The sequence below is a fragment of the Neodiprion virginianus genome, chromosome 1, assembly GCF_021901495.1.
Source record: "Neodiprion virginianus isolate iyNeoVirg1 chromosome 1, iyNeoVirg1.1, whole genome shotgun sequence".
NCBI classification, from domain to species: domain Eukaryota; kingdom Metazoa; phylum Arthropoda; class Insecta; order Hymenoptera; family Diprionidae; genus Neodiprion; species Neodiprion virginianus.
Genome location: NC_060877.1, coordinates 3,339,032 through 3,356,138, shown reverse-complemented (window position 1 = coordinate 3,356,138; position 17,107 = coordinate 3,339,032). Strand labels below are relative to the sequence as shown.

Below are 17,107 nucleotides of genomic sequence, written 5' to 3'. Positions count from 1 at the left end.
GTGCAAGTGAACAAAAGTACCGCTACAAGGAGAACTACTCTCCTTGTGTTTATCAACATCTTCCGCGATGCTTGCGAACATTCGACTCTCCTCGAAACGCGTTCACAAAATTACTCCTGGCACGCGATCTGACGTTCGGCTCGAGAGAGAAATAAAGAGAGAGGGGGAGAATAAGGGTTTTGAGATGCCGGAAAGAAAGCTATTAATTTCCACCGACTTCGCGGGAAAATATTTCAGCGTGTAGGCTGTGGCTCAGCTACCCACCCATTTTGAACACCTTGTTTTATATACATGCTTCGAAGATTGTGATCGAGGCTGAGGTTGCTCAACGGCCCGAATCCATTACTATATCAGCTTATACAAGGATTGGCAATGATTCCAAAATCAACCATCGAGTGAAAAATATATCCGGCAGGAGTGTTCGAGCGTAAGGAAATCACCGAATCGAACGTTGACTAATAATTATCAAATTCGAGCTCAGCTGGAATATGATAACTCATGAGAAATCATCTACGCCGTTCGAATGATCCATCGCTTTCAATTCTTCATCCGCGATTAGGTGGTGATCGCCCTGAGAAAAGAGAGTCGGACTCGTAATAACGCGATGCTCGTTGCTTGTACGGAGTTGACACGTCGATTGTATCGTCGAACGGCTGGGTGTGTGGCCAAAGATGAAACCGCCTGGACGAGGTGTCCTTGGTCCGGTAGCGTCGCGACGTCGACCACCCATCCGGCACTCGGCACTGCCCGGTATGTAGATCGAGTGATTACGGAACTGATATTACGAGCGATACGACGAGGATCGAGTGGGACGAGCATCTGGCTGCGAACCGGACCGCGGCCACACCGCGAGATCGTTTCGACGGCGTCAACGTCGAATCCAATTAGTGGCAAAAAAGCTCGTCGGCACTTACCTCATAATTTCGCATCAATTCTCAGCAGCTTCTCTTCACAGGAGCTGCTCCTGGCGGTTGACGGTCCTCGGAAATCGGCTTCCTTCCGGGTCGCCGAGATGCCGACGTCATCCAGGCACTCACTTTCACCCTCGTCTTCGGAGTCCGAAACCTCGCGCGGAAAGAAAACGCCGATTTAATACCGGTGTTACTGGAAAAATTGCGAACGATTTACGCGCTGCGACGCCATCACCGTAAGCGATAGAGCGCAACTGATATCGTTTGTTTTGATTTCGAGCTTGCCCGACTTTGTTTTCGTCGAACTTTAACCGCGTCGTCCTACCGATCCGAATGTTTACCCAAGTTTGTACAGTGGCTCGATCCAGCCGATGATACAGCGTCAATCGTTACGCCGCGACGGACGAATTGGTACTGATTGTAAATGGATTCGTCAAACTGGGAATACAAGTATCGGCAAGTCGGGAACAGCTGATTGGTCTTTCCGATTTTCGGAGATTCGGGGGAATTTGCGTATAAGGCGTTTAAGAATTAGTTCAAGCAATTTCGTGTCAAGTTTCAACTTCTGTTACTTGCACTGTCGCATAAAATGCTCGCGATACGTTTCGATAAAACTTGAATCATTTTATTACGTGGTGGTTAAAATATTTTTACCGGATTTCGCGTGTATTAAACTAACGGATGAACAAAATTTTCGCTGATATTTTCATGACAACTCTTTTTACTTCGTGAGTTGCCTTCCGGAGGTCCGTTGATTGTTAATTAACACAATTGTTGGTTATTTTATTACGAGATGGCAGCGCGTTGACTTTTTCTTAAATTATTAGTATGTTTCTAAATTACAGCGATTTTTCTGATAATCTATAAAGTTGAAAAAAAAAGAAATTATAAACAAGGGTTCAGGTACCCGTAACTTTTTATCATCGTGAACTGCTGTAAAATGGGAAAAAATTCGATGTATCGATTTTACTTTGCGACGAGTCGTTTTATTCAGGCGACAATTTTCTACAATCCCATCTCGATTGTTTGTTTTCATCGCTTTATTATCGTTAAATATTTAATTTTCTAAAATAGCACTAATATTGATTTTTGTCAAAAGAATAACAATATCGAATTAAATATCTGTTTCGGTGAACTTGAAGGCAACAGTTTTCCAAAAAAAATAAGCCATCGCGTATTGAAATTAACTGTGTGTACAAAATTTTCACCATCTTTAAGCGGTTTGAGATGAAAAATCGATACCGAAATCTCCGTTCATGATTCGAATCTATTCTTTCTCCGCAACTCAATGCGTAACTTTGTCGAAAAAAAGTATCAATTTTCCAGGGTATGTACAACCTTCTCCATTGCTTGAAAAATTATACCGTTTCAAGTGCTGATTAACACAAACAATATTTGCTAGAACAGACATATTCAAGCTGAAAATTTTGTTGCGTAACGCAAAGCGCTGCGCAGCCATGACATCAAAGCTTTGCGCGGGTGTGGGGGACATTAAACAGCGGTCAGTAACACCAGACCGTTAACAAAACGTAACGAGGTAATGACAGCTTCGAAGAATTAAATAATTGGGTCCGCTAACCCGAGGGGCAGCTTTTGACGTTCGTGCGAAGCGGAGGCCCCGGTTTTTTCGGTAGCCGGTCAAAATCTCCCGATAAAATCTCACGACAAAATTCCCCCGGGTAAAATCCCCGCAGGATAAACCCACCCCTGACAAAAAAAAAAAAAAAGAAAAGAAAAGAATATAAAATATAGTTCATATTAAATTAAATAAATTTGTACAAAATTGACGATTAAATGTGTAATGTTGACGTTTCAATGAAAATCTGGGTGAAAATATGAAGTGCCGCATGGAGGATTTTATCCGGGTAATTTTTTAGTGGGTTTCTTTTTGTCCGGGGAGATTTTTAAAAAGGATATCGTGGATGTGAGCGTTCTTTCCATTCCTGCGTAACTTCCTCGCCTGGAAAAAAATTGGAATTTTGAAAAAAATCACACCTCCGAAATCCGAATGAGCCGCGCGTCGCCTCGTAGCGTCGCTCGCGTTCTTCTTTCCTTCGCAGTATCGGACGACTTTTGGAGTTGGTCGCGGTGATGGGCGGAGGCTGAGGTCGGCGGCGGCTCCCATTCGCTTCCCGTGAGCCACCCTCCTCCGAGGTTCGAACCTCCGGAACGAGCTGCCGCCTCGTTCACCCGACTCACACACTCCGCTACCACGCATGCGGCGCACGCAACGCGCCGCACACACTGACAGCTTTGCGGCACAGCGATCCATTGCGCAGGCGCAGAGACGCGTGTGGGTGGAATTCGCCACGCATCGAATGAGCATGAAACGTTTGACGATGAATTAATGCTCTTTTCAGGGATCGGGCATCAGTGACTGCAGACTCACGGGATTATTATTGTAAATTACGAAACATTTATTTAGTCATTTATTCACTTGTATACTTTTCATCGGCTCTATTGTATAGGATAGTAATCAATACAAACACAAGACAACTCTCATGTGTGTCGCGTCTATTATACAAGGTGATTGGGTGTTCCGAGTGCTTGAAAAAATCGGGACGCGCTTTCAGACCGTCAAGTCAAATCGAAAATCGAACTTTAGACCCTTTGTTCGGCCGCCAGACGCGGCTGACTCAACGGAGCTCTTACTACTTCGGGATTTTTCTCGCAAACACGCGAGGCTGGCTTTGTATACTTTAATTACACAAAATTTCTTGCTAAATTCGCACTTGGAGTAACGAGCTTTACATACGAGCATGAATTCAGAAGCACGTTGATATTCGCGACGTTGACGCAATTTGCGATGAGAATTTACATAACTTGACGGCAAGTCTGAAAACGCAGAATGAACCGCAGCACTCGTGTTATAAACAACCTATATGCATAATACTTAGAATATACAATAGACTATATATACATAGATGGGAATTACTCACAAGTCATTATACGCTTATAGGTAATATGTATATATACCTGTGTATGTGTGTGTCTCTCGATCTTTACTTTTACGATTCTTAAATCTTCCTTCTTACGCGTAAGTATAGCTCAATTATTACCGTCGAAATTTCATAATCATAGCAAATCTTAACATCTATCGTTTTTTGTTGTATTTATATTCATATTTATATTTGTAATATATATTTATGTTCATTTATTTATATGCGTATATTTTTCTGTGTATAGTTTATTATGTCCACTTACACGTTACTTTGTATAATATGTATAATTATTAATATTGTTTTGGTATATCGTCACAGCGACTCTGTGCATGGATTCACGATTTGATTTCTACTCGCTTTATAGTAACATGAACGTCACGTTTTAATTATTATACACGGTTTTTTATTCACGCATTTTATTACTTTTCATTTCTTACTTTTTATTCTACAATATTCTTATTGGTCATTTCCCTTCTACGCGTCTCAGCGATAAAAATATATTTTCAGAGTATTGGTTACATGTGTATGTATTTACAATTATTCTATCCACAGAAATATCGAATTGATGAATTTCTTCGCGTATTTTAACCATCTGCGGCGGAGGTATAATATACTTAAGTATCCGCACGAATGTTCAGATTTCTTGTTCGTCCAAAGATCAATCATTTAATTTCTCGTCACTTAATTTTATTGGACACAGATATTTCACAGCTCAATCGAATCTCCCTCTCGTTAATATCGACGAGAATCCGTGCACGATGTTTGCAACAACCGCGCCATTGATCAAGGCATAAATGTTATTGTACCAAATTAATAAAGGAACAAAGTGAAACTGTGCGTTTTTACCGTTACAGAGTCGAAGAATTTTGGACTGTCATCTTTTTTTTCATTCCATTCACCTACTCATCCTGCGCAACTGATCCAGTTTGCTCGAACTTGACACAGAAAATATTTTGTAATTGAAAGCATGACGATCCGTACGTAGTAACTAATGAACTTCAGAATGACAGTGTAATTTTTAGTCGGTTGACCACGTGCGGCTGTATAAACCGTAGTGCATGGTATAAATAGCTCGATTTTAATTAATGGCTTCTATAAATAGCACGGTTTCATTCAAAACAAATCTCAAACATTCCACCGAGTGCAATGTACGATAAATTACATCGCGATTTTACAACAAATCGACAATTTCTCTGCAATTTCAAAACATGATTTTATGCAAGTTGGAAATATTCCTAACAAGAATCCCTAAATGCTAGAAAGTTCGCGACCAGATTACAATTTCGCGTTACTTCGCCACGTGATTCGGTTCAGTAAGCACAGATAAATCAAGAAGTAATTTGTGGTCGAGGTTTCAATCGTGCAGGTGGCGAAAAATCTTTTAACGCGCGTTGAATAACAAAGTCGACGTACTTTTGTGACGTGAATATACGTGACCTGTATTTTTTGCTCAAGCCGATTTGGTAAGAAATTATGCAAATCTGATGCAATGCGAATTAATTTTTCACCGGACGTAATTTCGCGATACCTGTCATTTTCTGCGAGATTTGAATTACAGTGAACATGTTCCCGTGTCTTACGCAGGAAGAACGCCGAGGGAATGAAGCGGAAAAATAAAGAATCGAACCTCTATAATAGGTGAAACTCACATCTTGTGCAGCTGTGTGAATTATTATTACCGTTAGAAATATGAAAGTCGGACAGGCATCGCTTATTTTCTCGCTCAATCTTACCGCGCGCGGTATTATTATCTCACCAATCTACGTACATTACCGAATCAAATCGGTGATAATGCGCTGAGGGCATTATTCCTTTTTCCTCGACGCTGAGCAGTAACGGGATTGCAACGCGCCCATCTGTCCGGATTGAGCTGTCTCGAATAAATGCAGAACTTCGATAATGACCGAGTACACAGCATCACTAGGCTAAACGTTTGGAATTAGAAACAATTTGACCCGAGTCAAGTTTAGATTCGACAGGCCAAATTGCACCGCTATTCAAGCAAGCGGCGTATCTTTGTCGTCCGGCTAAACAACCACAGCAATATCGTTAATCGTTAATATCACGCATAGTTGCAGAAGACGTGACGATTGGAGAGAAAAGAGAACGACGCACTTGCATCATCGTGAGATTAGAGGAGAAGATCACGTGATCAGAGGACGAAGCGACGAGTGATGGACGTCGTGTTTCGCAATTTTAGTAGAGCACTGGGTTTTAGTTCGTAATTAATTAACACCGTTTATTTTTTTTCCCGATCGAGGTAGATTCGCGCATCTGGCTGAAAACGCACTGTGAAACCGTTCACTTATTGGCTTTGTATACGTTAACAACTTTTTCTTGTTTTTTTTTTTTTGCTTCTTCTTTAACAACGTACTAAGTATTAGGCGAGTTAGGTTATTAATTACACACGATAGTACTCGATTAAACGTAAACACTGCTATTTATCCACTTTGCGACACAATGCCAATCTTCTAATCATAATAATATCAATAATTACATTACGTAAGTATAGGTATATATATATACATACACGCTTGGTATTATTTACATCGTTACCGGGGAGAAGTTTCACGCATCGATTGACGCTCCACTGGAAATCATTTTGCACCACGTAGCAGAGATACGAATGAATTGTAACAACAGAGGAATGAAGCGAATCGTGTTTTAGAATATTGTACATGTGATAAAAATTAAAAAGATTAAAATTTGTCTCGAAATGCAAAAAAATGAAAATATCTTCAGTAGAGATCAGTTTTCAGAACTGAGTCGTAAAAGATACGAGGTATACCTACTTATGATCTAGGCAATGGCACGGGGGCAACTAAAAATCGAAACGAAAATTTGAAATAATTGAAATTACTAAAATGATAGATAAAACAATAAAATCTACTTACGTTTGGACACAACAACAATAATAATAATAATAATAATAATAGTCATGTCGATAATAATATCTTAGAAACAAAACAATGATGAGTGCAAAGTAAGAACTGGGTAATAATTGGGCGGAGGGGGTGGTGAGGTTGAAAGAAAGAACGTCCGGCCGCAGCTCTACGACTCGAGTATTTGATTATAGTGGTAAAAATTTTGGGGGGAGGCACCTCGGGTCGAAATGACATTGGTGAGGTCGGTGAGCTGGGGAAAAGCGTTCCAGGGTTTCATCGGGTGTTACAGGGCCGTGAGGTCGTAGTCGGATTTGACGGGCAACGGCTGACTGGGGGTAGTGAGACAGGGTGGGCTGGTGGCGGGGGCCAGGGGGCTGATATTCCCGGATCCCATGTGCCCGATGGGGGCGCCCGTCGCGTCTAGCATCCCCCCGACCTGGAGGTGACTCAGCTGCGCCTGGAGATGAGCCAGCGAGTGCGGGTGACCTTGGAAACTCGGATGGGCCGAGTGCGGATGCGGAAGGGCAGAGTTCACCCCGTGGACGTCGGCCATGTCGATGCCGACGCTGCCGTCGAGGCTACCGCCGCCCTCCATGACGCCCGATGGCGAACTGTTGTTGTTCTTTCTCTGACTGTTGTTGTTCCCCGATCCGGACTGTACCTTCGCCCTTCCGCCTCCCTTAGACGACTTGGCCGGCGGCGTCCCGTTCGCGTTTTTCCGCCGCACGTTCTTCGTGTTCGGAAGCTTGTTGTCCTTCTTCCACTTCATACGGCGGTTCTGAAACCAAATCTTTATCTGACGTTCCGAGAGCACCAGCGTGTGGGCGATTTCTATGCGTCGTCGCCTCGTCAGGTATCGGTTGTAGTGAAACTCCTTCTCCAGCTCGAGGATCTGGTGCCTCGTGTACGCTGTCCGTTGACGCTTCGGCTCCATTCCCGGCTGGTAAGATCCGTTTGCTGAAACAAAAATCGTCTAGTGTAAAACTCTCGCGTCAGCTAGAGGCGGCTTGTGTCCTGTCGCTGCTACTGCTACCACTTATTATAACCATCTGTTGATCTCACCGCCCAGCGTGCCGTCATTGCTGACTCAGCCGCTACGCTTTTGAACATTTCCATGTCGAGTGGTAACACGTTTGACCTGGACGTTTCTCGTTTATATTACTCACTTCGCAGGCAGTTTTTGCTTTTGGCCCACAAAGAGAGACGTCTATCACCGTTTTGCCTACTGGCTGATATTCCCGCAGTCGGAAAAAATGACTCCTCTACAGTCCCACCGGACTATTCTCTCCTGGTGGATCAAAATTTGAGCTACGCAGCTACGGTCAAAGCGGATAATCGTCACCACTTGACGTGGGATTGCTCGTTTAGGTGAACGTTGCCGAAGTAAGAACTTCGGTCAAAGACGGTGTGAAAACCTAAACCGGAAGCCAGCCAGCACGCAGAGACTCGTAACCGCGGGGTGGTACTCAAGGGCAAGTGCAGACTCGGATGTCTGGGGCATGGATCGGACAAAAACGGTGTCTAAAATTAGCGAATAGCCAGCCGTAAGCGGGTAAAAAGACATTAATATTACAGGCCTGATTTGACCGACAGACGGGGGCCCCGCACGTCAGTCGGGATGACTGGCTTGCCACGGCTAACATGCAATTCGTTAGTTGACAGTCAACGAAACCGTATACAGTGTAGGTACACCTACGAGTGGCTGATATTTTCCTTTTGTTCATCGCGATACGCGGCTGGCAGGCGTCGCGGGCTTCTGGTAGACGCAAACGGGGCCCGGGGCTAATTATATTTCCTTTCCCGCGGCACCGGTGGTCCGGGTGAAATTTTTCAAGGCGCATGCATGCGGGCTCGCCTCCGGTGTTTCAGAATCAGAACGGACACATTCCATTCCGAGTTGCAGGCTGACCAGCGACTGAGGGACCCTACGGACGGGTTCAGTCGTGGGGGAGATTGCGGCTGCGGTCCTGCATACCGGGAAAACCGCTCCGACGTCGAGTCGAACCCGTAATCAAAGCGAACCGAGCCAATATTCGTTTCCGTTGAAATATGGGCGAGGAGAGGGAGGCCGATCGGGGGTGGAAAGCGGGCGAAAGGATCCGGGCATTTATCATCCGTCGAAATATCTTCACGGGATGCGTTTTCGTTATCGCTAAATTCATGCTCGAAACGTTCAGCCTCTTTGTTGGAACGCCGACTGAGTCTTTGGACCGTTACCATGCGCGGTGAGAAGTCACGGCGAAATGTACTTTTGTCGGCCGCCCCCGGGGATGGGAGCCCATCTGAATTCGAAGAAAGTTATTACTGCAAGTTGTAATGATATGCGCTTTCCATCACCCCTCACCTGCAACTGCTCTTTTGACCTAACTTTGGGCATCTCTTTTTAGTTTTCAACGGAAGGTTGCCCGGATTCGGATTGCCGATTCTCTCGTTTGGTTTGGGATTTTTGGCCTGCGGGTTCGCAGCCCTTTTGTGCCGCCAGCCAGCATTCAACCTCCGTCGGGAAATAAGAAACTAACAATCTCGGACCGGGTTCCCCGGTGTGCGAATCCGCCCTCTCAAAATGGCCTCGCAAACGTGGAATCACGGATGAACCGCGAAGCGTGTAATGTTGTACATGGAAACGCGTCGATTCGTTGAATGGAAAAATGCGAGTTCAGTGTAAAATTGATAATCAGAATGCAGAATTAATTCCCACGAGGAACCGCACGTTGCGTGTGTGTATAATGCGATAATTCGTTTCAAATATCTCATTAACATCTCATCAAAAATTGTCTTATCTGCTACAAGATTGGCTGATTATCATAACGAGTGGATGTTTCAGGCATTAAATTGAGTTTATAAATATTTAACCGAAACTGTTACGCTCCGATACGGTTGGGGAAATTACGAAATGACGGAACATGTCGTCTTGTAATCGCGTTTATATGATTAATAAAAACGCGCCTAGGCTTGGGTATCCGGCTGAATAATCTATCCAGCTCAGTGATAAATTATTACATATTTTTCATATACAGCTACCACGTACGCGAGGTGAGATAAAATTTGAACACGTAGAGGAAGCAAATTTACGGCTACACCGACCATCGTACACGTTACGTACCCTCATTAATGTTGAGAAACAATTAATCAAGGTAATATTTTAGCTTGAATTAAGTTGACGGCACGTTTGAAGCAAGTTTGAAATACGATAACATGTAATTATCACTTCCAAGATAATTGTTACTTCTTTCCGAAGAATAAAACGTTTCGGATATAACTACATCGGGGTTACGCTCTTCGCTTCTTGCAATTCCCTCGCGTCTCACGGTGCGAGAAATAAGTACAGATAATTCTCGATCTCCGTGGAGGAAATTTTATATTTCAGTAATTTGCGTGTATTTTTGTCGCATCGGTTCACAGAGTACTCCGATCGTAACTTTCCTTGGGCCATTGAGAAGCTTATTCATCTCCTTTGAGATGATGTATGGTAACTGATTCTTGTCGCAGTGAATAAGGTTTGCGGTGAGCCGAGGACATGTGTCGATGAAAGGGGCGTCTTAGTCGATAGATCACGTCGTTGGAAAACAATAATATTATTGGGGAAGGCCTCGAGAGTCCCCCTAACCATCGAAGACGGCAGTCTTTGATTTGAGGATAAGCGAGGCAGGTTTCAGGTGAAAATACTTTCAGGGTTTCGTTCAAGTGAGAAATGATGACAAATGGTAATAAAAGGCCGTATTCAATGGCCGAGGTCAGACATAGCTGAGACAGATGACTAGAGAGGAGGCAATGAATATCATCCCATACATCTTCCGACGCAACAACGACCGCGGCGCCAGTCCCGAGAGCCGACTTCATATTCAACCTACATTATCCGATTCGACATGTAAGGTGCATGTGGACACGAAGAAACGGTCAACAATGCCCAAACCTTGCGTCACTTTGAAACGCCCTTCCTCATTCAACCCCCTCATATTTCACCTCGAGTAAATCCATCGCGACGAATTCACGTGGGTAACAATAAAATGGCTGATACAAGTGGTTCCGTTTTAGCTTCTTCGGAATTCTTCTCACTCTTGCTTCAGCTAGTCCGAGTCAAGAAAAGCTCGTCCCAACGGATTTCACAACTTTTCGCTACCTCTGGATGAAGGTCTACCAGTGCGACATCATCTACTCACCGACGCCAGCTACGTGTATCTTCTTCATCCAAGGATAAATGACGCGGTCTCCATTCTCATCGTCCTCCTCGTCGTCGTCCATCATGCCGGGTGATCCTTCCATCATTTGATCGTCCTCTATGTCGTCCTGATCCGAACAATCGTCGAGATGATGCTGCTGCTGAGCCTGGTGAGAGTTCTGAATATGCTGCGACTGTTGCTGCTGCTGCTGTAAATCCGGCGAATTGTCACGATGCAGGGATCCCGACCCGGCCGGACTACACGTCGTACTCTCGTGTTTTGGTTGCTGGGATTGCTGCTGCTGCTGCTGTTGCTGCTGGTGTTGCTGCAGAGGGTCGGGCTGCTGGACATGGGACGCCATCAGGGGTGGCGATAAGGCAGTCGACCCGAGCACTGTTGGCGCGGGTGCCGGGGGCTGTTGATGGGGTTGAGGGTTCTGCATGGAAGGCGGACAAGTGAGCGGCGGCTGCTGAGCCTCCGGCGGCATCGCGAGAGCACCGACGGCCTGGTGGTGAGGATGGAGGCTGGCATGGTGCACCGCGTGGACTTGGTGATGGGGATGATGGGGTCCGTAGTATCCTCCGTAACCTGCGTAGCCACCGTTCAGCTGAACGGCCGGGGACGCGCCGTACGGCGTGGAAGTCGCCTGGTGGTGGTGCTGGTGGTAGTGGTACTGGAGTTGGTGGGACTGGGGGTGATTGAGGTGGTGACCACCGCCGAAGAATTCGGCGCCGGTCGACGGAATGTAGTTGCTCTGACTGTACTCCTCGCTGGGTGGAAACTTGGGGTCCACCACGACGGAGGCTGGGGCCAAGTGGTGCGGCGTCGGCTGCTGATGCTGCTGATGGTACCCGCCAGCCGTCGACGGATTCATCAGGAACGAGCTCATCGCTACTCGGCGAAACCTTGTCGCACTCTCTGACTGAGTCCTCGTATATGCTCCAGTTACACCCGGTCCACTGCTCACGCTCACACTCTGGCACACGCCCGGCAATCACGGCACTTTTCACTGGGGTCCATCATCGGGGTTTACGTGAGTCCGACCTTCGCTGGCCGCGGCACTTTTCGCTTGGTTCACTCGCGACGGACACGGCTGTTCGCACCGCTTCTTCGGACACTCTTGCCGATCCTCTCCGCTGAACCTCTCGCCGCGTACACGAGGCGACGCTATACGTTCCCGCCCACTTCTTCCCAATTACCATACCACGTGACTGTTCCCAACCAATCAGAGCAGCCCGACGTCCGCGACCATGATGGATAGCCGGCACGCACGCAGCGTGCGAGTGGCGCCCCGCAAGGACGGTGGCAGGTGCCGTAACTCTCCCTCTTTATCTTTCCTTCTTCCCTACCCACCTGACTCTCTTTTGCTCCTTAGCGCGCGAACCACTGGCTTATATGTCGGAATAACAGCGGCAAAAATATTTTATCCGATACCTGAGATAGGCGCACGATTTGAGAAAGCGACTGTTCCAATTCAATTCCAGAGAATCAATCTAAAAACGAAACAAGGGTGATTATCGTCCAACTCGCGCGACGGCTCAACTTGCGGAAAGCACCGCTAATGATCGTATCGAATTCCACTTCTGTACTGTGAGCGAAGGATGACGCGCGGCACTTTTTCCCGGAGGAACCCGCGAAGGAGAGCTCGCGGTGCCTCGGCAGAAACTCGTCTGGTTACTCTCTGTTTGGTTCGCACTCCCTCCAGGTCGTCCTGCCGCCGACACCGAGCCGCCACCATTCCCAGCTGCTTGACGCTCCCCACCCCCGTTTCCTAGAGTATCCCCCACCACTTCCACCACCACTGCCATGCCATCGCCACCCCGCCGAGACCAACCCCTAGAAGAGCGTAGTCCAAGCTCCGCAGGCCAACCTTAGCATCCCCAAAATCTCGTTCTAGCCGTCGAGTTGAGGGACTCGGAACTATATCGGGGGTTGAGCCGGACGGTCACTCCTCTCGAAACTTATCAACCCGCCCCAGGTTCCCAGGCCATGATGGACATCTCGTTCAACGTTCACCCCGTTCCTGTAGGTTGACATCCACTGGGTATGCACGATCATGGTAAATTCGACCGATGATGCCAGTGTTTACTGCTGGGCATATAATTCTATAAATAGCTTGGACCGCGATGTTTGGGGAACAGCTCGTGACAATACCGTTCCTCGAGTGCCTTCGGAGCTAGGGTATCACGGTGAAAGGTGGCCTCCGTCTGACTTGGTCTCCGCTATCGGCTGCCTGGTCAACCGACACTTTCGGTTGTGTGGATATAACCTACACGTATTCGTACCTGACCTATACTCACAATCAGTAATAGTAGTGCGACGGTGATCTCGCACGCGGCGAACCAACTATAGTACACCTTTAATACCCACTGAGCAGTCTCTGGGCGCACTTGTGACACAAGCCTGGCGTATAAAGAGCATGAAACGCCCCGTCATTATACAAAGAGCACACTCACCGCGTTTTATTGTACTCTTATAATGATACAACAACGGTTTTTTTCCCCTGACATTCTTCTTTTTTTACCCTCTGTTTTCTCTTCTTTTTCCAAAGCAAGATGCGACCGTTTACACGATAAAATTAGTGCCCCTGGCAGTCGGTCCTCGTGAACGGATAGAAAGGATAATAGTAAAGAAACGTGCGAACGGTTGAACAAATTGCACAAGCGATGAACAAATCGTAACGTCAGCGATGCTTGACGATCTGTAAAAGAGTGTACGGAAGCGTGTTGGGAACATTTCTTTTTTTTTCAACCCTTCGCGCATGCATATTATGATCATCAATAGTACGTTATCTTATTTTTATTTATTGACGAACACGAACATGATTCTCCCACCCATCACTCTGTAGATACGTCGGCTTCAATCGCTTCCTTATCATTACTCGTTGACGGACTCGAAGTCTGATGTACGGAACTTCGGTGCTAGTCCAATAACAAATTTAAGGAACACGCTCGTTGTCCAAAAGCGTGGAAAATGAATATTCCCCGAGCCCGGCTGATTGAGAAACACACATTTGTGGGCCTTATTCCCAACGGTGCATCCTTGGAGTTGTTTGTTCGTTTCGGAGTGCTCGCAGTAACCTCTGAGAATAGGTATATGCGGAATAAATTGCAACGTGGAATCAAGAGATCAGTATCGATGGGTGACAAGAGTCGGTATGTGTATATTGGCAACCCGGTGCACTGCAGGGGGACCTTTTATTGAATGGGAATCGGGCATGGCGGCCCAAACGGCTGTTACTTGATACTTGAAGGCAACCGTGAATAATAGATATAAATTATACTCTGCTAAAACGAAAAATTGACGGCGCAGTTGCAGGGCATGCATTTCAGTTTGGTGGGAAGCTGTTCCAATTGCTCGACGCATCTCTCTGCGCGCAAAGAGAGAAAGAGCTTCGAAGCAGGGCAGTGAAAAAAAATTTCATCGAACTGAAACATGAGTGAGAAGAAATGATCTCTTATAAAAAATACAATGTAAAACTATTGGTTAAATATAAAAGCTAAAAATATTGCTGACCATATTTTTTTTTTTTGCTCCCCAATAAAACTTGTCAGTTGCCAATATCATATTTTTTCTACCTTGTCATCGTTTGTTCAGGAACTGAATCATAAACTCGGCGACGCAACGAGACCAGTAGATGCTGAAAATTTCTCGGTCATTGCACGCGTTAGATCGAGTCATTAATAACACACGATTACCAAATTAGATCGAGTAAAAAGATTGAAATGAAGCAAGAAAAAATGAAACTAAAATGAAACAAATTGCAGCAGCAAGGGGGGGGGGGGGATAAAGGTGATGAGGGTAAAAAACAAATACGTGACAAAAAGGCCACGCATTGACAACCTTCGGGTTCTCTGCGCAGCTCGAAGAGCAGGTGTCGTGGTCTCCGAGTGGGAGGGGAATTATGTAAGTTGCTTGGTCATTATAATATTGTGGAGCCCGTAACATTTCGTCGCATCATTCAAACCGTTCGTTTATGAATAAGTTGGTACGGGTCTGTATATATATATCTCCTGTATATATATATATATATATACATATCCACGGAGTAATTTGAATCCCGTCGATCTTGCCCCCGGCGATTTTATCGCGAGTATCGTCTATAAATGCGCGTCTCTCAATGCAAGACTTATGCAGGATAAATATATTTGCGGGTAATCACCGTATGTGCGGACTGTAATTATCTCTGGTAATAAGAAATCGAGAGAGAGAGAGAGAGAGAGACAGAGAGGGAGAGAGAGAGAAAAAATTTAATTTGACAACCACTCACGTCTTAATAAACGTCTTATGCAAAGGGGCAATTATATATAAAAAATATCGTCAGCTCTTTCGCGCTGAGCGCATCGATGAAATTATCGCCTTTCTCATCGCGAGGCGAGCAGCCATGAATTTCATCAATGAACGCGGCGTTCGCCCTTGAAAAACCTCGTCCCAGTCCCGAGATCGCAGTTCTTGTCACAGCGTCCGAGTCTTTGATTCGGGTATGCAATTTCGGCGACACTGATGACGGTTTCCAGGCGAGGTTTGCGTGGAATTTTTTTTTTTTTACCACCCTGAAATTCACCCTCGCGGAGAAATCGGCGAAGACGAAGGCGAGGAGAGTGGCAATCGAGGGAAGCTGAGAGCGCGTCACCTGCTTTTTGTTCGAACAACTCACTTTTTCTCTTGAGCGCGGTGGGGTGGGTGTTTCTATTTTTCCTTTGTCCAACCCGACGCGCCGCCGTCGGAGAAGAGATGAACGCGGATAGTGTAAATCGTTGAGGAAAGCTTCTTCGAGTGGAATCCCGAGCTTTTTGGACGCTGGAGCTGCCGGCGAGGGCATCTTCTCGCGGACTCGAGCGCTTCGTCTCTATCATCGCGTTTCGCGCTCCGAAACTTCGCCCCCCTCCCACTCCACCCTCCGGCTCTCCTCTCTCTTCCGGTGAAACACAATCAATCACTTCTCCCGGAGACCGGCGGCGTGTCACCCGGCCCTTCAGCCGCCCCAGAACCCCGCCGCCAGCTCGTCCTGCATCCTGGCCGGTTCCCGGTCCGCGCTCTTACTCCCCAAAACGAATCCTTGCCATCTCGAAATCGGTCCGCGACTATCGCTTCGTTGATCGCCCTTGCCACCCTCACCGCCAATCTCCCCCGTTATACGAGGTCCTCGAGGTTCGCGGTAGCACTTTTCCCATTCTTCGTCTTCTTCTTGCGGACAAGGAGAGAATACGTCATCGTCGACGCGGGCCTCAGAACGGCAATCGATAGTGTTGCCCGATTTTTTCGCCTCTCTTATTTCAGGAAAAATTTCGCGAGGTTGTATCGCGTTTTTACCCAGCTCGTGCGGATCGCGTCAACTTTCCAGTGAATATTGTCGGATAGATAATGCGGGGTTAAACTCGCGTTGTTCGTGATAATGATAAATGGTAACAAAACGGTTGGCAATTTAATTTCAATCTGGAGCCAGTCGCGATGCTTATTATATGCCGCATTGGTATAAAGTTTTAATAACCCGCTGTGAACGTATATAGCTTTCCACTGCCGCGCCCCGCGGGGAAGACGTAACACGATTCATCTCTTTCCCCGGTTTATTAAATATAATCGAGGCATAATAACTTGTTGATCGTTTCGCCGAATCGTGAGAGAGTGAAGTTTAAAATCAACACAATTTACGCGAGCGTCTCGTGTTGTAAGATTCTTAATTAAATTTTCACTCTTCCAAAGTTCATAGATTAAATATATATTCCGACCTTTTACCCCTTATTAATTTTCCCCAAGAATCCGGGTGAATAGAGCTGCTTAAAAAGACGTCCCGAAAATTCATTCTCACTCAAGAAAAGCTTGCGCGAGCTGTGCCGTACGAATCATGACGATCAAACTAGGGTGTTTCAATATCCCGCAGGGAATCCAAGACGATCGATCGATCCTCCGGGAGGTTCGACTATTTTTTGAAACCGCGTGAAATCGGATGTTTGCAAATAATATTAAAATACACAAAAATATGAGGACAGTTCAGCTCGCAACGAATTCACCCGCTTCCTTCGGGAGTTATTGATCACGGGTATACGTCAAGAGTGTCTTCACGCATGTCCGTTTCCATTTGATCATTCCTGTACAAAATTCAAAATATTTTTACTCCGTACCCGAGGCGTTGGCAGTAGCCGGACTGTCCGATGGGGGAAAAATGAGCCCCTGGAGACACTCGTATCGCTGACTCACGCGATAGCGGG

The 17,107-nt window shown here is 46.1% G+C and overlaps 1 protein-coding gene across 1 annotated transcript; it reads right to left on the bottom strand.

The window, feature by feature from the left end:
- Positions 1-3,304: 3,304 nt before the first annotated feature.
- On the bottom strand, positions 3,305-12,565 carry LOC124297519 (homeobox protein Hox-A4-like). Its single transcript, XM_046748649.1, has 2 exons — positions 10,899-12,565; positions 3,305-7,695 (listed from the first exon to the last, which is right to left on the bottom strand). Exons 1-2 carry the CDS (start codon positions 11,785-11,787, stop codon positions 7,022-7,024), a joined length of 1,563 nt encoding a protein of 520 aa, XP_046604605.1. The 5' UTR covers positions 11,788-12,565; the 3' UTR covers positions 3,305-7,021.
- Positions 12,566-17,107: the final 4,542 nt, after the last annotated feature.

Excerpts from the sequence above, each read along its gene's own strand:
- LOC124297519 (XM_046748649.1), bottom strand. The coding sequence starts at position 11,787 with ATGAGCTCGTTCCTGATGAATCCGTCGACGGCTGGCGGGTACCATCAG. Across the intron at positions 7,696-10,898 it reads GATACACGTAGCTGGCGTCG|CAAACGGATCTTACCAGCCG; the intron begins GTGAGTAGATGA and ends TTTTTGTTTCAG.